Genomic DNA, 16,299 nt, shown 5'->3' with positions numbered 1-16,299 from the left:
GTGTGTGTGAGTGTGAGTGAGAGAAAGAAAGCATGTGTGTATATGAGATCATGTAAAGAGGCTGTGATAAGATGGAAAGAAGAAGCAAGCACATCCTGGACTGACATGCCTGGCAAGGCTGTGACACAGCTATCTACAGTGCAGACTTTTTTTTATTACAATCAAAATTGTGTGAATTCACAATCAGCATTCAATCGATTAACCCATGCAGCAAGGTGTAAAAACATTTCAAGATTGAACCAACTGCGTAGGTGAGAACTTTGAGAAATGTGAAAAGAGCTTTTTCGTGGGTACTCTCAATATTTAATATGGAGTTGCAAACCATTTTCATGTATATGCCTGTCATCTTGTTTTTCTCAACATGTAAACCCCTAACCCTTTAAAAACCAAAAATAGAAACATAACATGCATAATATCATAGTTATGGTGAGTTGTTTTGGGCTTTTAAAGAACTGCATCAATGCAAAGCTTGCAATGCTGCACTTTGTAGATTACTTCAGAGATTGTTGTCCTTTGTGAGGTTTATCTACATTACTCTCCTTTACTGATATATGTATACATTAGGCCTACATATTCATCCACTCATTCTTTACAGAGCTGGAGGCAGTGACTCCACAGACATCAAATTATCACGAGTGCTCCCTTAACAAAACCAGGGCTATATATTCCCTATATAACCTTGCTTAAACCATTTGATTAACTACAACAAACTTACATAATCTGCATACATTTAATGCATGAACTTCTAACTTATTTGTAAGCGCTGATGTGTATAATATATTCCAGCTCCAGCTTCCATCACTAACACCCCTTCTCCCATTTGTCCTCATAATCTGTCCCTCTTGCTTTTACTGTTGTCTTTTGTATCTTAACAGTTTCCGTTGAGGAAGGCCTAATCAGAAAGCACATTTCCTGAAGTGAGTTGGCACTGATGAATCTTACTCAATGACAGCTGTCCAGCAACTTTGACTAATTGAACTGAGGTCTTGACAGTGTTGTAGCAACATAGCAGCAATGTGTGGTCTCTGTTTTTACCTTCCTCTTAGGGAATTAGGCTGAATGTATGTATGAAGTGTTTGGGGCAGGCGCTCCACTGTTGACAGTATTATTGATCATTTTGAATTACCAAGTCATTGACGAGCAGAGAGTGGGATGAACATTTTAGATCACTCTCACTGTGAAGTCTTAAATAGCACCATGAACAAGAATTTGTTGTGAACATCCTGGTTTAATTTGCTAGCCATATGCCTTGTGCAACTAAAGATGTAAGCATGTCTCATCTTTCCAAAGACCCCTCACCTCCCCTACAAAATAGGAGAAGATCCGGTTTCAAACGCACAGGGGGGATCTGCCCTCCTGGGAGGTCAGCTTCATCCTTATTCTCTGACATCCTACAACATGCAACTTCCTTCAGCCATAGGAAGTCCTGTTTTTCATTGTCCGGTTCCTGTTGTTCAGGGTTAGACTAACCTTCTTCCTGTAGACACATATTTAAAACTCTTCTCTCCCTCCGTGTATTTTATATTGACTTTTACATTTAGATGGCCAAGTAGAAATTGTGAAAAGCACTTTGGCAGCTTCAGTGATGTTTGCTTTACCCCAGGTTTTTTCAGATGGAGAGGTGTTTTAATCTGTCTACCTATCACTTTGTTGTGTTGCCTGACTGTATGATTTAAAAAAAGATAAATACATGAATAAATATGTATGTTTGTAAGTATGTATGTATCTTTGTACAGTATGTATGATTTGTGTTGTATGAAATGTCTCGTGTGCAATAGCCTTGTGTGTCCAGTAGCACGCTGCCTGTGTTAAATCGGTACAATCTGAAACACTAATGTAGGTACATAAACATTTTGTTAATTGCATTCCTTTTTTTATAAAATAAATGAAATACTGAAAGAATCCATTTTGCATGTTCGCGTGTCATTCTCAGCTGAAAAATAATTGCAGCAGTAGCTTTTCTGCAGGTCCTGAGATGCCTTCCTATTGTGCCTACATCTGAGATCTATTCAAAATGCAGACTTTATTCCAAACATGCTCTGACATGGTCAGAAAAACACTAGTTTCAACATGAAAGCCTGCAATTGTATATGCAAATACTGTTTTGCCGATTAATCATGCCTCTCTCACCTAATAAATTGTTCCGTTGCTTAAAGACTAAAGCAAGACAGGGCTATGATGGGAAGCTGGGTAGAGGGCAGGGAGGGTGAAAATGGGGTGTGGTAAGGAAGAATGTCCATTTGTAAAATGGTTTGTCTAAGACAAGCATAAAGAAAGGTCCCGGGAGAGGTTTTCGAGTAAGGGGGAGACTTGGGGTGAGGGGAGAAGCTGACTTATAGCGGCCTTGGGAGAGTTGGGCCTGTTTCCTGTCAGACGTCCAGGATTCCTGGGTGGGAACGCTGGCTGAATCAGCCCCAGGAGGCTGTGCTGCTGGGAAGACTGCCAAGTCTTTCCAGTGCCCTGCAGGATATGACATCAGACTCAGAAACCTGTAGGTGAAGTTGTACACACAAACATATAAGTCAGCACACAAGACCAAAGTGGGTTTGTCCCTGCAAGAAAGAATCATTTGGAATAGTTTATACTAGAAAACATGGAAACCCCAACACACTTGAACATGAATCCTCTCCATTAGATTATGTAAATATAGTACGTACACACATACACAACTGCCGAAACTGCCTCACATGGAAAATAAATGCTCAAAAAATATAAATCTACTGACTGAACTTAAATGAGGTAACTTCTGGTTGATGTGGCCAGGTTGGATTTGCATGTAGCTACAAGCAAGTAGAGGACAAAGACTCCTACTTTCTAACTATCAATGACATAGTGCCACCTTGTGGTAAAATGAGCACATAGCAAGCCATACTTGAAGCATGTTCCAGTCTGCAAAATAAAATCACAGAAGTCGCTAAAATGTTTATTTATATTTACATATTTAAAAGAGAGAGACAAAGAGAGCCCCATCCAGACCTGGAATCATGAACATACATTAGAGTAACACAGGAAAGTTAGTCATCTACTGTTACCCTGCACTAACACAACTAATCTATTATTCACTACGAGCACAGTGTCATCTATTGAATGCGTTCATTCAAAAGTACAGATACATACAAAATCTAATGAGGAAAGACATTTATTGATAGTATTACTCATTAGTAAACAACGTTCAGATTGCTTCCGCTTGGTCAGTTGTCTACAACATCTGGAAAACAGCAAGGGTGGGTCGAGATTGTTGTCTATTTAAATAAAATCATGTTTTTTTAAAAATACAACCACGTGGCAATCACAAGAAGATACATAAGACGATACGCTATGCGAAAAAAATGTTTCGCCTTCAAACGAAGCATTCAGCGGGGAAATATTACCTCCCACAGTGAGAGTGATTCACCCGTAGATCGCCGCAATGGTACAGTCCACAACACCCGGGTTTCCGCGCGAAAAGACGGCCCGCGCGCCCGAATTGCATATAGCGTCCATTGCGAGAAACATCACGCGACCAGCAGTCACTGTGGAGACGCGCTGCAGTTGCCAACGGCGGTTTTAACCTTTGTTTTAACGGATTTTAAAGCGATTTATTTTATTTTTTAAAACCTCCTTTGTCTTACACGTTTAGCTAGCTGTTCACAATGCCATCCAGGACTTCCCTGTCTCTGCCAGAGGATGTCAGGAAGAGGTACGGTAACGTTAGTAACGGGAGTGCTAATGATGCCTCGCTGTTGTAGCATGCTCGCAGCTTGTTGTCTTACTTTTAGAAAGCCACGACAACGACGACAGCGAAACCCGTGTGACTAGCCCGCTTCGCACTTGCCCCGGTGGTCGTGACCGGGGCTACTACTTCACATTGTGCCCGTACTAGCAGCTGCAGCTAGCGTTAGCCTGTTGACAGTCAGGTCTGATGCCGCAAACACGGTTAACGTGAGCGTTAGCTCCCCGTTAGCCACCTAGCATCTTAGCCTGTCAATGGATGGAGCAACGTGTGGGATTTGGCGCCACTCAGGAAGTTTTGCTACCTCTGTTTCTGCTAGCTCGCCGTCGCTCACAGCGGGTTTTTTTTTTTTTATTGCTACAACCTGAGTAAATGTCATTGTCTCTGTCGCACATTGGTTGACTCACCGTGTTGTTGTTGTTGTTGTTGTTGTTGTTTGTTCACAGGCTGCAGGTGCTGGATGAGGATGGAGTTTCAGACGAGGTGGGTTCAGTGTTAACAATTAGTGAGCAGCTGGAGTCACGTTGTTCCTTAAGGCTCAGTTTCAGGGGCTCAAAACACTTGAACATGATCGTGGGGTCACAATACGCCGTCACTTTGAAGAGACGCTCAATTGGATTTCACTAAGCAAAGTCAAAAGTCCAAAAGTCAGCTTTATTGTCAATTACTTCACATGCACCAGACATATCTCACTCTCCCACGATGAAACAAATAGCACAGACAAGACAAAATGCTAAAAAGTAAACATTCAATTACACAACAGATAAGACATTTACTAANTTTACTAATGCTAAAAGATAAAAAGAGACAATAAAATACACAATACTTATGGTATAATATAAAATCTGCATCGTCTGCTTCAATTAAGATGAATGAGTCTCACCATATCCTTAAAAGTAAAGACATGAACTATATAAATGCCATCTAACAACATGCATGTTATGAACATTAAGTTGGATTTAGTATCTCAAACACGATGATTTGATTTTTATGTTCAGGTCTTGACGCTGTCCTCTTCAGGTTAAAGCATGTGTTAACATGTCAATAAAGCTGCAGCTTGAGATAGTTATCTCTCATTTCAAGCTTTATTGGAAAAGTACATTAAAATATGTATCGTCAAGGATTTAGTAGGTGACCTATAATCAAGTGGCCTCTTTAACATTGTTTCTGCTGCAAGAGCCTCTCTGCTTCTGGTGCAATACACCAGAAAGAGTCTGATTTGTATGTTTTTGATCCTCACCTGAAGTTAAACTTCCCTTTTCTGATGAAATAATTCTTCTAAAACGCCTTTCCAGAATAATGTGAAAGAGAAGCTCAAGTTGGTGCAGGATTTCCTGCACGTCGACGCTCAGGACCAGCTGTCCAGCCTGGAGGAAAAGATGAAAAGTTCAGAGATCTCAATGGTAGTGACTCTTGAAGATATCACTGATGCTGAAATTTTACGGCTCATTATTTCTCCTGTGACCTGTCGCGTGTGCCATGTTCTTTCTGCAGGAGGTCTACGTCTCTAAAGTAAAGGCGTTGCTGGGAAAAGAGTTTCATCTTGAAAATGGCTCACATGTTGACGGCGCGGAGCAGAATGGAAAGACGAATGGCTTCACAAATGGCTCCCACAAAGATGAGGACAGTGAAGAAGTGACCATGGACGTACAGGAGGAAGAGGAGGCTGTCAAGTCACCAACTGCTGCCAAAGGGAAAGGTGGACGCAGGAGTAAGGCAAATTCTGACACCAAAAGTAAGTTTGTTAATCTTTATCATGTAACGGCACAAATTAAATGGATTTAAAACAACTTATTGTTATTTGATCTCCTTTTTTTTCTCTTTCTAGAGTCTCCAGCGACCACCAGGGTAACAAGAAACAGTGGAAAACAGCCATCCATTCTGTCGATGTTCTCTAAAGTGTGCGTATAAGTTTTATCTTGGTCCTAATACTTTGTTCTTTACTTCATATTTATTTTCAGCCAATAAAAAAAATCTGTTTTTTAAAACTAAGTTTGTCTTGCAGTCAAAAGCGCAAGTCTGAAGACTTGAATGGAGAATCTACTAATGGACAAAATGAACCGAAGAAAGAGGAAGACAATGTTGAAGAGGTGAAGCATTTTTATGTGCTGGTGATCTTTAAACATCAAGAGTTGGTGCGAGTCTCAATGTTTGGTATGTAACGCTGTCTATACTTTCAAATGTGCTGTAGTCTCGGGAGGAGAAGCGTCTCAAAGTAGAGTCGGATGAAAAGTAAGTCTCTTCCCCTCTCAACATTATGAACACTAATGATGGTGATGAAGCTCGCACATAATTAAACACACACACACTTTTCTTTTATGCAGAGCTGCTCCAGAAGAATCGAAGACCGAGGTTATTAAGACTGTTTCTGCTGCAAAGGTACTGAATTGGGTCTTCATCTCTGTGTCAAAGCTAGAAACCTTTTTGTAAGAATGAATGCTTTGTACTGAAGTTACCTGTATAATCAATTTGTCTTTTATTTATTTATTTTTTTAAGCCGCCACCCCCCAAATGTCCAGACTGCAGACAATACTTGGATGATTCAGATCTCAAGTTCTTTCAAGGAGATCCTGATAATGCAGTGAGTATGTTGTCCTTGAAGTGGCTTTTTGAATGGCACTCCTTCACCTTAATAATTAAGTACAGTTTGACACATGCAGCCCTTTTTTATTAATTGTGTTTAGTGTGGTATATTGTAATATGTAAATATTTTATTATAAATATTTACTAGAATGTGAAACCTGGAACAATTCTGCTCTTTTCTTCCTCAGCTGGATGAACCAGAAATGTTAACAGATGAGCGCCTCTCCCTGTTTGACTCCAACGAGGATGGGTTTGAGAGCTATGACGATCTGCCACAACACAAGATCACAAACTTCAGGTAAGAGATTCTCCATCGGTCTTCAGTGACACTCGACTGCTAGAACAAATGTGTCCTTAATTTTATTGCTGTATTGCAACACCTGAGGAATTAGTCAGTGATGGTGCCAACCCTTTTGTCTTGCAGTGTATATGACAAGCGTGGCCACCTTTGTCCATTTGACTCTGGACTGATTGAGAAGAATGTGGAGCTCTACTTCAGCTGTGTTGTCAAACCCATTTATGATGACAACCCTTGCTTGGATGGTATAAAAAAACCCACATTTTAAAGATGGAAACTTAATTTAGCTTGTTTTCCTCTTAACTACAACCCAGCAGATGTGTTTGAGTGTGGTATTTTAATTATTTTTTGTTTGTTTCAGGTGGTGTTCCTGCCAAGAAGCTTGGACCCATCAATGCCTGGTGGATCACTGGTTTTGATGGTGGAGAAAAGGCTTTAATTGGTTTCACTACAGGTAGCAAATTTTTCTTTTCGGTTTTCTGCTCCAAATTTGTTTGTTTTCTTTACCCCTTAATGACCTACTAATGGTTAATCCTGATCTTTATTATACAGCTTTTGCTGATTACATCTTGATGCAGTCGAGTGAGGAGTACGCACCCATCTTTGCACTGATGCAGGAGAAGATCTATATGAGCAAGATTGTGGTGGAATTCCTCCAGAAGAACCGTGACGCTACCTATGAGGACCTTCTCAACAAGATTGAGGTGAGAACATGTATGAATGGAACGAGCTTATGTCTTTTCATATTCAACATGGTTCCATTTTTCTAGGGCCCCTCAGTGACGACATGGCAATGGCATATCTCAGAAAGGATCAACTCTATGTACACAGAAACCCACTAAGTCATTTTATAGAGAAGGATAGAGTCAGGTAGCACTGAATAGACAATATTTGCAGTTTGCTGTGATGTAATGAGCCTCTTAAATTATCTTTGGCACTTTACAGACTGAGTGAGTAATTAAAATATGTTTGCCTTAACATGGCACTATGAATCTGCATCAACTATGAAGAATGCAGAAATTGTAAAACTAAGAACTGGCATATTTCACGAGTTAAAGGAAAAAACGTGACCCTGACCAAATTGTTTCTCCTTCCATTAGACAACCGTGCCTCCTGCAGGACTCAACTTCAACTGCTTCACTGAAGACACACTGCTGCGCCATGCCCAGTTCGTGGTGGAGCAGGTGGAGAGCTACGATGAGGCCGGTGACTCAGATGAGCAGCCCATCATTGTTACTCCCTGCATGCGAGACCTGATCAAGCTTGCAGGTGTCACTTTAGGGAAAAGGTATGGCTGAAAGATTTGGCTCCCTCTTACCGTGACGGGATGTCAGCTGGAAGTAGTCAAAGATCCCTTAAAGCACTGGCTTTGATTCCTGAGCCTTTAAGGGAATAGTATGCAGGTCTACACTACATTATAAAAATCACTAACCCATCGGCCTGATGCAATCTGGGAATATTTCTCTACTTGAAATGATCGATTTATTCTAATATTCAAACAAGTAAGCTTTCCGTAGACACTGTACATGAGTGTGTATGCTACATATTTACCTTAAATGAAGATTCCCCATTCTCAGCTTCAGTTGTTCTAGCAGCAGCTCTTGTGCAACACAAATGCTTCAGGATTTTAAAGTTATTTTTCATTTTATTTTCTTTGCTTCTATTCCTGTATTTCTGCTCCTCGCTCCTTGTTCTCCCTAATGTCTAACATTCCTTTGACATTTCCTAATGCAGCATGCTGCTATACTGGTAGGTAGGCCTTGTTGTGAATGCATCCTTAGCTTGTTTGGTGGTGTTAGTGTGAAGCATTTAGAAGCTATATGGACAAAAAGCATTATACCAGAGTTCACGCTGGAATTTTAATTTCTAATTTTGTTAATGTGTTTTGGCTAAACTGACCACCCTAGTGTAAAAGACTTTAACAGTCATGAAATGTTGTTATTGTTCAAGTATGCAAAATTACTTTCCTTTTTTGTTCTACATTACAGTCATGCCATCTCTCTTCCGGTGCTTGTAACATGAATACATTCAAAAAAAAATTGAGCTTATAAAGTCCAATTGGCTGCAGTGGCCCCAGAAGGTAATTGGTAGACAGGGGAAGTAGTTTTCCAGTTTAAACTTGATCTTCATGCAGAAGTCTTTCTCAAAGGAAAAATCAGTGGAAGCCTTGAACTTCAGCAGTCTCCTGAGGGGTTTTATCGCTGCATCTAATCCATGCTACACTAAGCCCTGGGCTGACGGTTGTTTCACACATTTGAACGTGGGTTATCCCACTACGATCACTGATGTGAGTCATCAGGGTTGGAACAAAAAATACACTCCAGTTTAAACTCTGAAACACTGTAAGGATGTTAGCACCACTGATTCTGATTCTGACTTGTTGACCCGTAACCTTGGGCTTTGTGTTATGCACTGGATTAATTACAGTAATGCAAAATATAAAATGTTACACCTAGGCTTTCTGTAGGCATTAAGTCATTACGTGACGAACTATATTAACACTATTTAGAACACGGGGGTTGGAGTTCACCGTGTCAAATATTCTCTTTTTATATTATTGACTGGAAGAATCATCTTAAGAGATGTCTTGCAGCAAAGCTTTTTGAACTGTATTTATAACCTACAGGACGGGGGATAAAGGACATTGTTTGCCAGATGAAGCGAAGCACAGTCTCTAAACCTTTAGTCGTAACTCTGCAGGCCAGAATGTTTGGGAAGAACTTGATTGGCTAGTTGCATCTAACGGGAACTCTGCACTGTACATCTTGTGTCTGTTTTCGTTTGCTTGTTTCTTATGTTGCATGGCCTGATGCTGTGGTGTGTTGACAGCCAGGGGCTTCATAATGCCATACATATCAGGTATTTGTGCCAAGCCAAATGGATCTCTGTTCTGAACAAAAGCTTTATTCTATTGACAGGCGAGCCGCCAGAAGACAGGCCATTCGTCACCCAACAAAGATAGAGAAGGACAGTAAGGGACCGACCAAAGCGACCACTACCAAGCTGGTGTACCAGATCTTCGATACGTTCTTCTCCGATCAGATAGAGCAGAACGATAAAGAGAGTGGTGGGGTCAAAAGACAGCGCTGTGGCGTCTGTGAGGTGAGTGGTCATAAAAGTGAAGCCCAAACTCTCAAAATACTAATTCAACAGCGTTTGTGCAATTTGATTTGCATCCTCTATATTTCTTTTTTCCTTTTCAGGTTTGTCAATCTCCTGATTGTGGCAAATGTACAGCTTGCAAGGACATGATCAAATTTGGAGGAAGTGGCAAAAGCAAGCAGGCTTGTAAGCAGAGAAGGTGAGCATGACTCTAAGCAGTTCAGTCTGTAGATGTTTTTAATCTGCAGCCTTATGAATGTATGTTGGCAAATATTTTGCGTTCTGAGTCTCTCAGCTTTGTGTAATTAAAACACCTAGCTACCATTTTTAATGTAGAAGAAAAGACAAGGACAAATATTTTAATGCAACATAAACTTTACAGAATTTCTGCTTTTGTGTACTGTGACAAGGGCATGGTACCTTTATGTCAATAGTCCTTAATGCCTCTTTTACCAACATACAACCTCTTTGTTTAGATGCCCAAACCTTGCAGTGAAGGAGGCTGAAGATGATGAGAACATTGAAGAGGAAGATGTTCCAGTGGAGAAGGCCAAAAAGGTTTCTCATGCTAAGAGGAAGAAGCAGACCCAGTGCAAAATTACATGGATCGGAGAACACATTCAGGTAACGGTTTCCCTCGTCCCTGGTAGTTACCCTGAAGTTTTCCTGTCACGCATCAGAACCCAGCTCAGTCTGTGTATACATAAAGTATATTTGTCTCCAACTCCTTCAGACTGAGGGGAAGAGGCAGTACTACAGGAAGGTCTGTCTGAATGATGAAGTGCTGGAGGTGGGCGACTGTGTCTCAGTTTCATCAGAGGATCCTTCCATTCCTCTGTATCTGGCAAGGTAAGACCTTTTTAGATTCTTCGATAACGTTTTGTGACACTGGTTTGTATCAATCTAATGACTGAATCCTCTCTAGGATCACATCCCTGTGGGAGGACAGCCTTGGAAAGATGTTCCATGCCCACTGGTTCTCTCGTGGGACTCACACAGTGCTGGGAGAGTCTTCTGACCCGCTGGAGCTCGTCATTGTGGATGAGTGTGAAGACATGCAGCTCAATTATGTGCAAGGCAAAGTTAACGTCACATATAAGGCCCCATCTAACAACTGGTTTATGGAGGTAAGTGAACCTGACAGCAGTTTCATTTCATTTTATTATACTTTTTTCCTTTTCTTGATCTGATGGTTACTTTTGTATTTTAGGGTGGCATGGATATGGACATTAAGGTGATTGAGGATGACGGGAAGAGTTTCTTCTATCAGTTTTGGTATGACACAGAGTTTGCCCGCTTTGAGACGCCTCCCAAGACCACTCCATCAGAAGACTGCAAGTTTAAGTAAGCGCAGTCTATGAATGTATCTGTAGTGCACATGTGATCTTTTTTGTTCTGCTGTTTTACTTTGTGGATATGCTCCCATTTTCTGGCCCAGGTTCTGTGGCAGCTGTGTTAGGACAAGAGAAAGAGAGGAAAAGGAAATGCCTCGTGCATTTGAACCCCTGATGGACAAAGACAACGACTCAAAGGCTCTGTATGCTTTGGCCTGCTTTAAGGGGGTGCAGTACAAGGTGGGAGATGGCGTCTACCTGCCCCCTGATGCTTTCAATTTCAGGTGAGGAAAGGATTCCAACTTTATCATTTACTAAAACTTGTATGATGAATAAAATGTATATGAGACTCACTGCTTCTCTTCCTTGCTCAGTGTGAAGCCAGCTAGTCCAGTGAAGCGCTCCCATAGGAAAGAGGATGTGGATGAAGAGTTGTACCCGGAATATTACAGGAAATCCTCCGACTACATCAAGGGGTCGAACCTAGATGCTCCAGAGCCTTTCCGCGTCGGGCGCATCAAGGAGATCTTCTGTCACAGGCGTAGCAACGGGAAATCTGACATTGCAGAGGTCAAACTGCGACTCTACAAGTTCTACAGGTAAAGGCTGTTCCACTTAAATTCAGGGTTTAGTCTGTAACAAATGAAGAATTAACTGGATTTTGTCTCCTCTCCCAGGCCTGAGAACACACACAAAGGTGTAAAAGCCAGTTACCACACAGACATCAATCAGTTATACTGGAGTGATGAAGAAGTGACCGTTAACATGACTGAGGTGCTCGGCCTCTGTCAGGTAGAATATGGAGAAGACCTGAATGAATCAGTCCAGGACTATTCCAGTGGTGGACCTGACCGCTTCTATTTCCTGGAGGTACAGTTGTTAATACTTTGAGCTTGATTGGCATATCTTCAAACAGCTACCCTGCACACAAAACACAACCAACAGGCATTCAGTGTATGTATATTAAAAGTCTCATGCTAATTGTTGAAAATCGAATGTAATGTGCATCAAACGATTAAATGTTGAGCTAAATTGGAAAGATAAAGAAACATAATTTGAAACATACTTGACTGTGTTCATGTTAAATCTTCTATATATTCCTCTCACAGGCCTACAATGCAAAATCCAAGAGCTTTGAAGACCCTCCAAATCATGCTCGCTCAGCTGTTCACAAAGGCAAAGGAAAGGGCAAAGGGAAAGGTGAACATGCAGACGTGAAAAAAAATATTTTCTTTATCTAAAATTGGTTTTAGGCTCACTGAAATGCTAATCCTGTTATCCTATTACTCTACAAGGTAAAGGCAAAGGAAAGGCGTCCGCTGCACAGGAACCACAGGACTCTCAGAATGAACCACAGACACTAAAAGTGCCCAAATATCGCACACTGGATGTGTTCTCGGGCTGTGGTGGGCTTTCTGAAGGATTCCACCAGGCTGGTAAATACTTGTTCTGTGCTTGGATCCACAAATTGTTGACATCTGCAGTTTTCCATGCAATGCTGAAAACATGACTGCTGGTTGCCTTTAGGTATCTCTGAGACTCTGTGGGCCATAGAGATGTGGGAGCCTGCAGCACAGGCCTTCAGGCTCAACAACCCTGGCACCACAGTGTTCACGGAGGACTGCAACGTCTTGCTGAAGTTGGTCATGTCTGGAGAGAAGACAAATTCTCTTGGCCAGAAGCTGCCTCAGAAGGGTGATGTGGAAATGCTGTGTGGAGGACCTCCCTGCCAAGGGTTCAGTGGGATGAACCGCTTCAACTCTCGCACTTATTCAGCGTTCAAGAACTCACTTGTGGTCTCCTATCTCAGGTCAGTTTCTGTTAGAGCAGGTCCTCATCTTGACCCTTAGAAATGTGTTGTAAACATGGTACTGGAGGTTTCTTGCTGTATCGGTGATGCAGTCCTTGGGCGCCGTTTAAACAGTTTCTCTCTTGCAGTTACTGTGATTACTACAGACCCAAATTCTTCCTGCTTGAGAATGTGAGGAACTTTGTCTCTTTCAAAAACTCCATGGTCCTGAAGCTGACTCTACGCTGTCTTGTGCGCATGGGCTATCAGTGTACCTTTGGTGTCCTTCAGGTGGGTCTATTGTCTTTCCAGTCTGGATAATACTGAATCCAAATTGTGCTTGTCAGATTATATTTTCTTATGAGAAGTTAAACCCCACCCCTCCAACCAGTGTGTTATACATGCCAGTACTTTTATGATGAAGGTGGCTTTACGAGACTACTAACATGCTCACTGCTGCCCTCCTCAGGCTGGTCAGTACGGTGTTGCCCAGACCCGCCGCAGGGCAATCATCCTGGCTGCTGCTCCTGGAGAGCAGCTGCCTCGTTATCCTGAGCCTCTGCATGTGTTTGCTCCCAGAGCTTGCTCTCTGAGTGTGGCTGTGGATGAAAAGAAATACGTCAGCAATGTTACACGGTAATGTAAACATCCTCTATCATACTATTAATGGATGTCATTCTACATCACTAACCTGCACAGCTCTTCAAATTAGATGAATGGATTCTAACAACGCCTCAAAGTGACTGGACAATAGACTCAATGTTCTGTCTTCAACAGAGGTAATGGAGGAATCTACAGAACCATCACTGTCAGAGACACCATGTCTGACCTGCCAGAGATTCGCAATGGTGCAGCTGCATTGGAGATTTCCTACAACGGGGAGCCTCAGTCTTGGTTCCAGAGGCAGATCAGAGGCACACAATATCAGCCAATCCTCAGAGATCATATCTGCAAGGTGACCTGTCCTGGTAGTAACATTGACATGATGTAGATGTACTGTGTTAATGTAGGATTGTAGTGTTTGCTTGTTCTATAATTGATGGTAAAAGTTGCGTCTAAAACAATGTGTGCCCTCAGGACATGAGTGCTCTGGTTGAAGGTCGGATGCGTCACATCCCCTTGGCTCCAGGCTCCGACTGGAGGGATCTGCCTAACCTCGAGGTTCGGCTGAGAGACGGCACCATGACCAAGAAACTGCGTTATACACATCCTGATAAGAAGAACGGACGCAGCAGCACCGGGGCACTCAGAGGTGTTTGCACTTGTTCAGGAGGTACGTTGGTTTAGTTTTCTACTTGAATAATTAAATTACAGAGTCGGGCTGCACAATTAATTGCAATTTTATTAAAATCCCACTATGGCCTAGTGCAATACTCAAATTGCATTTTTATTAATTTTTTTGCTAAAGGTAAAAGTGTCAGAACGGCATTATAATACTGTAGTGTTGAGTCATGATTTAGTTTTTACCTTATCAGCCCTGTTAGAGCTTCTAGTGTGGAGGACTCTCTTAATCTGTTTCTTTTTTAGGGACACCATGCGACCCTGCAGACAGGCAGTTTAACACTCTGATCCCTTGGTGTCTGCCCCACACTGGAAACCGCCACAATCACTGGGCTGGACTCTACGGCAGATTGGAGTGGGACGGCTTCTTCAGTACAACAGTCACCAACCCTGAACCCATGGGCAAGCAGGTACATCCGTGTTGGATCAATTGTGTTGAATAAAACCACCTTCAGCCAAAGTTTAAAAAAAAATGGCACAAAAGTACTTGGATCCCATTCTTGGTATTTTATTTTGAAACACACTACCCTTTTTATCTCTCTTATATAGAAACACTATTGTACACTGTCACCATAAGGAGAATTAGCTCAACTAAGGACTTATTTATAAAGATCTCGTGAATTTTCTGCCTTTGGGTCTTAATCTGAGCATTTCAATTTCAGGGCCGTGTTTTGCATCCTGAGCAGCACAGAGTGGTCAGTGTGAGGGAGTGTGCACGCTCTCAGGGATTCCCCGACACCTACCGCTTCTTTGGAAACATCCTGGACAAACACAGACAGGTAAAATCCTGATTCTGATTTAAATCTTTCTATCTTGGGCAGGCAGCTGATTTCAGTTTTTAAAAAAAGCCACTGTGGCTCGACACCAAAGGAGACAAAGTTGGTGACTGTTTGTTTAACAGCTGAGCCAGATATTTCCCTCGGGGATTGGTGACTGAAAACTGACTGAAAGCGAATATTGGACGCTAGAAACGACTCCAAAAGAATGCTAATGTTGCTCCGTGTCTGTATGAACAACAGTTTGTTATATTAACTGTGGTCATATGTCAGTGTTGTGTTTTTATAGCATGTTTCTGCTGTCCTGAAGTAGCCAAAAAATGTGTTATTGCAGATTTTAAATACTGAAAATGCAAGCAAGTCCAACATGGCTTCTCTATAAAATTAAAGTTCAAATGACTCTTAACATTTGTAAACTCTCGGCTTCATGCCATCACCAATCATGTAACTGCTGCTTGTGTTTCTACCAGGTTGGAAATGCTGTGCCTCCTCCACTCTCCAGGGCCATTGGCCTGGAGATTAAGAAGTGTGTCATGGTAAGAATGAAGAAAGAGAACGTCAAACAAGAGAAGATGGAGCTCTCTGATTAGTCCCCGGTTACTTTCCCAGCAAGAATCTGTTCCACAAATCCCGATGCTGACGTGTCGGCAATCATTCCTTTTTAAATAAGCTGGCTTTCAACTGTGTCACGAAGTGGCCACCATGGACATTCATGTGCAGTGCCATTCCATGTTCTTGGTTTTAAATGTGCTTTTAATCATGTTGTTGGGAAATGTTTACCCATTGTGGGATAAATTGTATGTAGTTTTTATATGTGTAATGTTTCAAATAAAGCTCTTATGAAATTGATTATTTGTGACTTTATTGTATTGAAATTAATGCTCTATAGTTTAGGAAGTAAGTAAACTGGTAATATTGTATTAAAGGTTTATTTTGTTTTAAATCCAGCTGTGACAGATGGCAGTTTACACCTGTGTCTAATATCTTGATAGGATTCACGCTAACTAAACTATTCTAATGTGGGGAAAACAATTGCTGTATAATCTACAGATATGACTAGATTTATTTTACCAACCATAAATACTTGAGTCTGGCAATGCTGTAAATGGGTATTTGGTTGCTAATATTAATTTCTTTATTTCGGCATTCAGTCTTCCAAGCCAAAGCCTGTATACTTCCAATAAATCTGTCAACAAAAGTTGCCTAGAAATGTAAAAGCTAGGCAATCTACAATGTAGCCACTTAAGGAAAAAACTATAACAGCTAGGCTGAGGTTGGGCCTGATTTTTCTGATGTGCGGATAAAAGAAATCCCTGAAATAAAGAAATGTTTAACTTGTATTAAAGAACACTAAACCTAATATTACCTGCATTAACTCATTAATCACAGCCAATAAACTGAAAATAGTCAAGATGAAATCCAGC

General features: G+C 41.4%; 1 protein-coding gene across 2 annotated transcripts; it reads left to right on the top strand.

Annotated features, from left to right (window-relative positions):
* The first annotated feature begins 3,457 nt into the window (after positions 1-3,457).
* On the top strand, positions 3,458-15,724 carry dnmt1 (DNA (cytosine-5-)-methyltransferase 1). 2 transcript variants are annotated; one of them, XM_035655426.1, is made up of 33 exons: positions 3,458-3,679; positions 4,159-4,195; positions 5,008-5,115; positions 5,207-5,447; positions 5,541-5,613; positions 5,718-5,802; positions 5,904-5,944; positions 6,037-6,091; positions 6,210-6,293; positions 6,484-6,593; positions 6,720-6,838; positions 6,955-7,047; positions 7,146-7,297; positions 7,694-7,881; positions 9,512-9,695; positions 9,797-9,894; positions 10,172-10,319; positions 10,429-10,544; positions 10,621-10,822; positions 10,906-11,039; positions 11,128-11,313; positions 11,404-11,628; positions 11,707-11,899; positions 12,139-12,229; positions 12,325-12,465; positions 12,557-12,839; positions 12,968-13,109; positions 13,288-13,454; positions 13,596-13,773; positions 13,896-14,091; positions 14,346-14,509; positions 14,762-14,878; positions 15,346-15,724. In XM_035655426.1, the coding sequence occupies exons 1-33, from the start codon at positions 3,633-3,635 to the stop codon at positions 15,463-15,465; spliced, it is 4,518 nt and encodes a 1,505-aa protein (XP_035511319.1). In that variant the 5' UTR covers positions 3,458-3,632; the 3' UTR covers positions 15,466-15,724. The 2 variants fall into 2 exon arrangements, with proteins under 2 accessions (XP_035511319.1, XP_035511320.1); XM_035655427.1 differs by having other exon boundaries at positions 3,633-3,679; positions 11,134-11,313; positions 15,346-15,465.
* The last annotated feature ends 575 nt before the right edge of the window (positions 15,725-16,299 follow it).

Source organism: Morone saxatilis, unplaced genomic scaffold (genome assembly GCF_004916995.1).
Source record: "Morone saxatilis isolate NCDOM2014 unplaced genomic scaffold, NCSU_SB_2.0 Contig14, whole genome shotgun sequence".
In the NCBI taxonomy this organism is placed as follows: Eukaryota; Metazoa; Chordata; class Actinopteri; family Moronidae; genus Morone; species Morone saxatilis.
Note: the sequence above shows the minus strand (reverse complement) of the source record. Positions and strands in the feature narration are given on the sequence as shown.

Bases quoted from the DNA above. Each gene is read 5' to 3' on its own strand.
- dnmt1 (XM_035655426.1), top strand. From the start codon at position 3,633: ATGCCATCCAGGACTTCCCTGTCTCTGCCAGAGGATGTCAGGAAGAG. The intron at 5,448-5,540 runs GTAAGTTTGTTA...TTCTCTTTCTAG, and splicing joins GGCAAATTCTGACACCAAAA to AGTCTCCAGCGACCACCAGG. The intron at 6,594-6,719 runs GTAAGAGATTCT...TTTGTCTTGCAG, and splicing joins CACAAGATCACAAACTTCAG to TGTATATGACAAGCGTGGCC.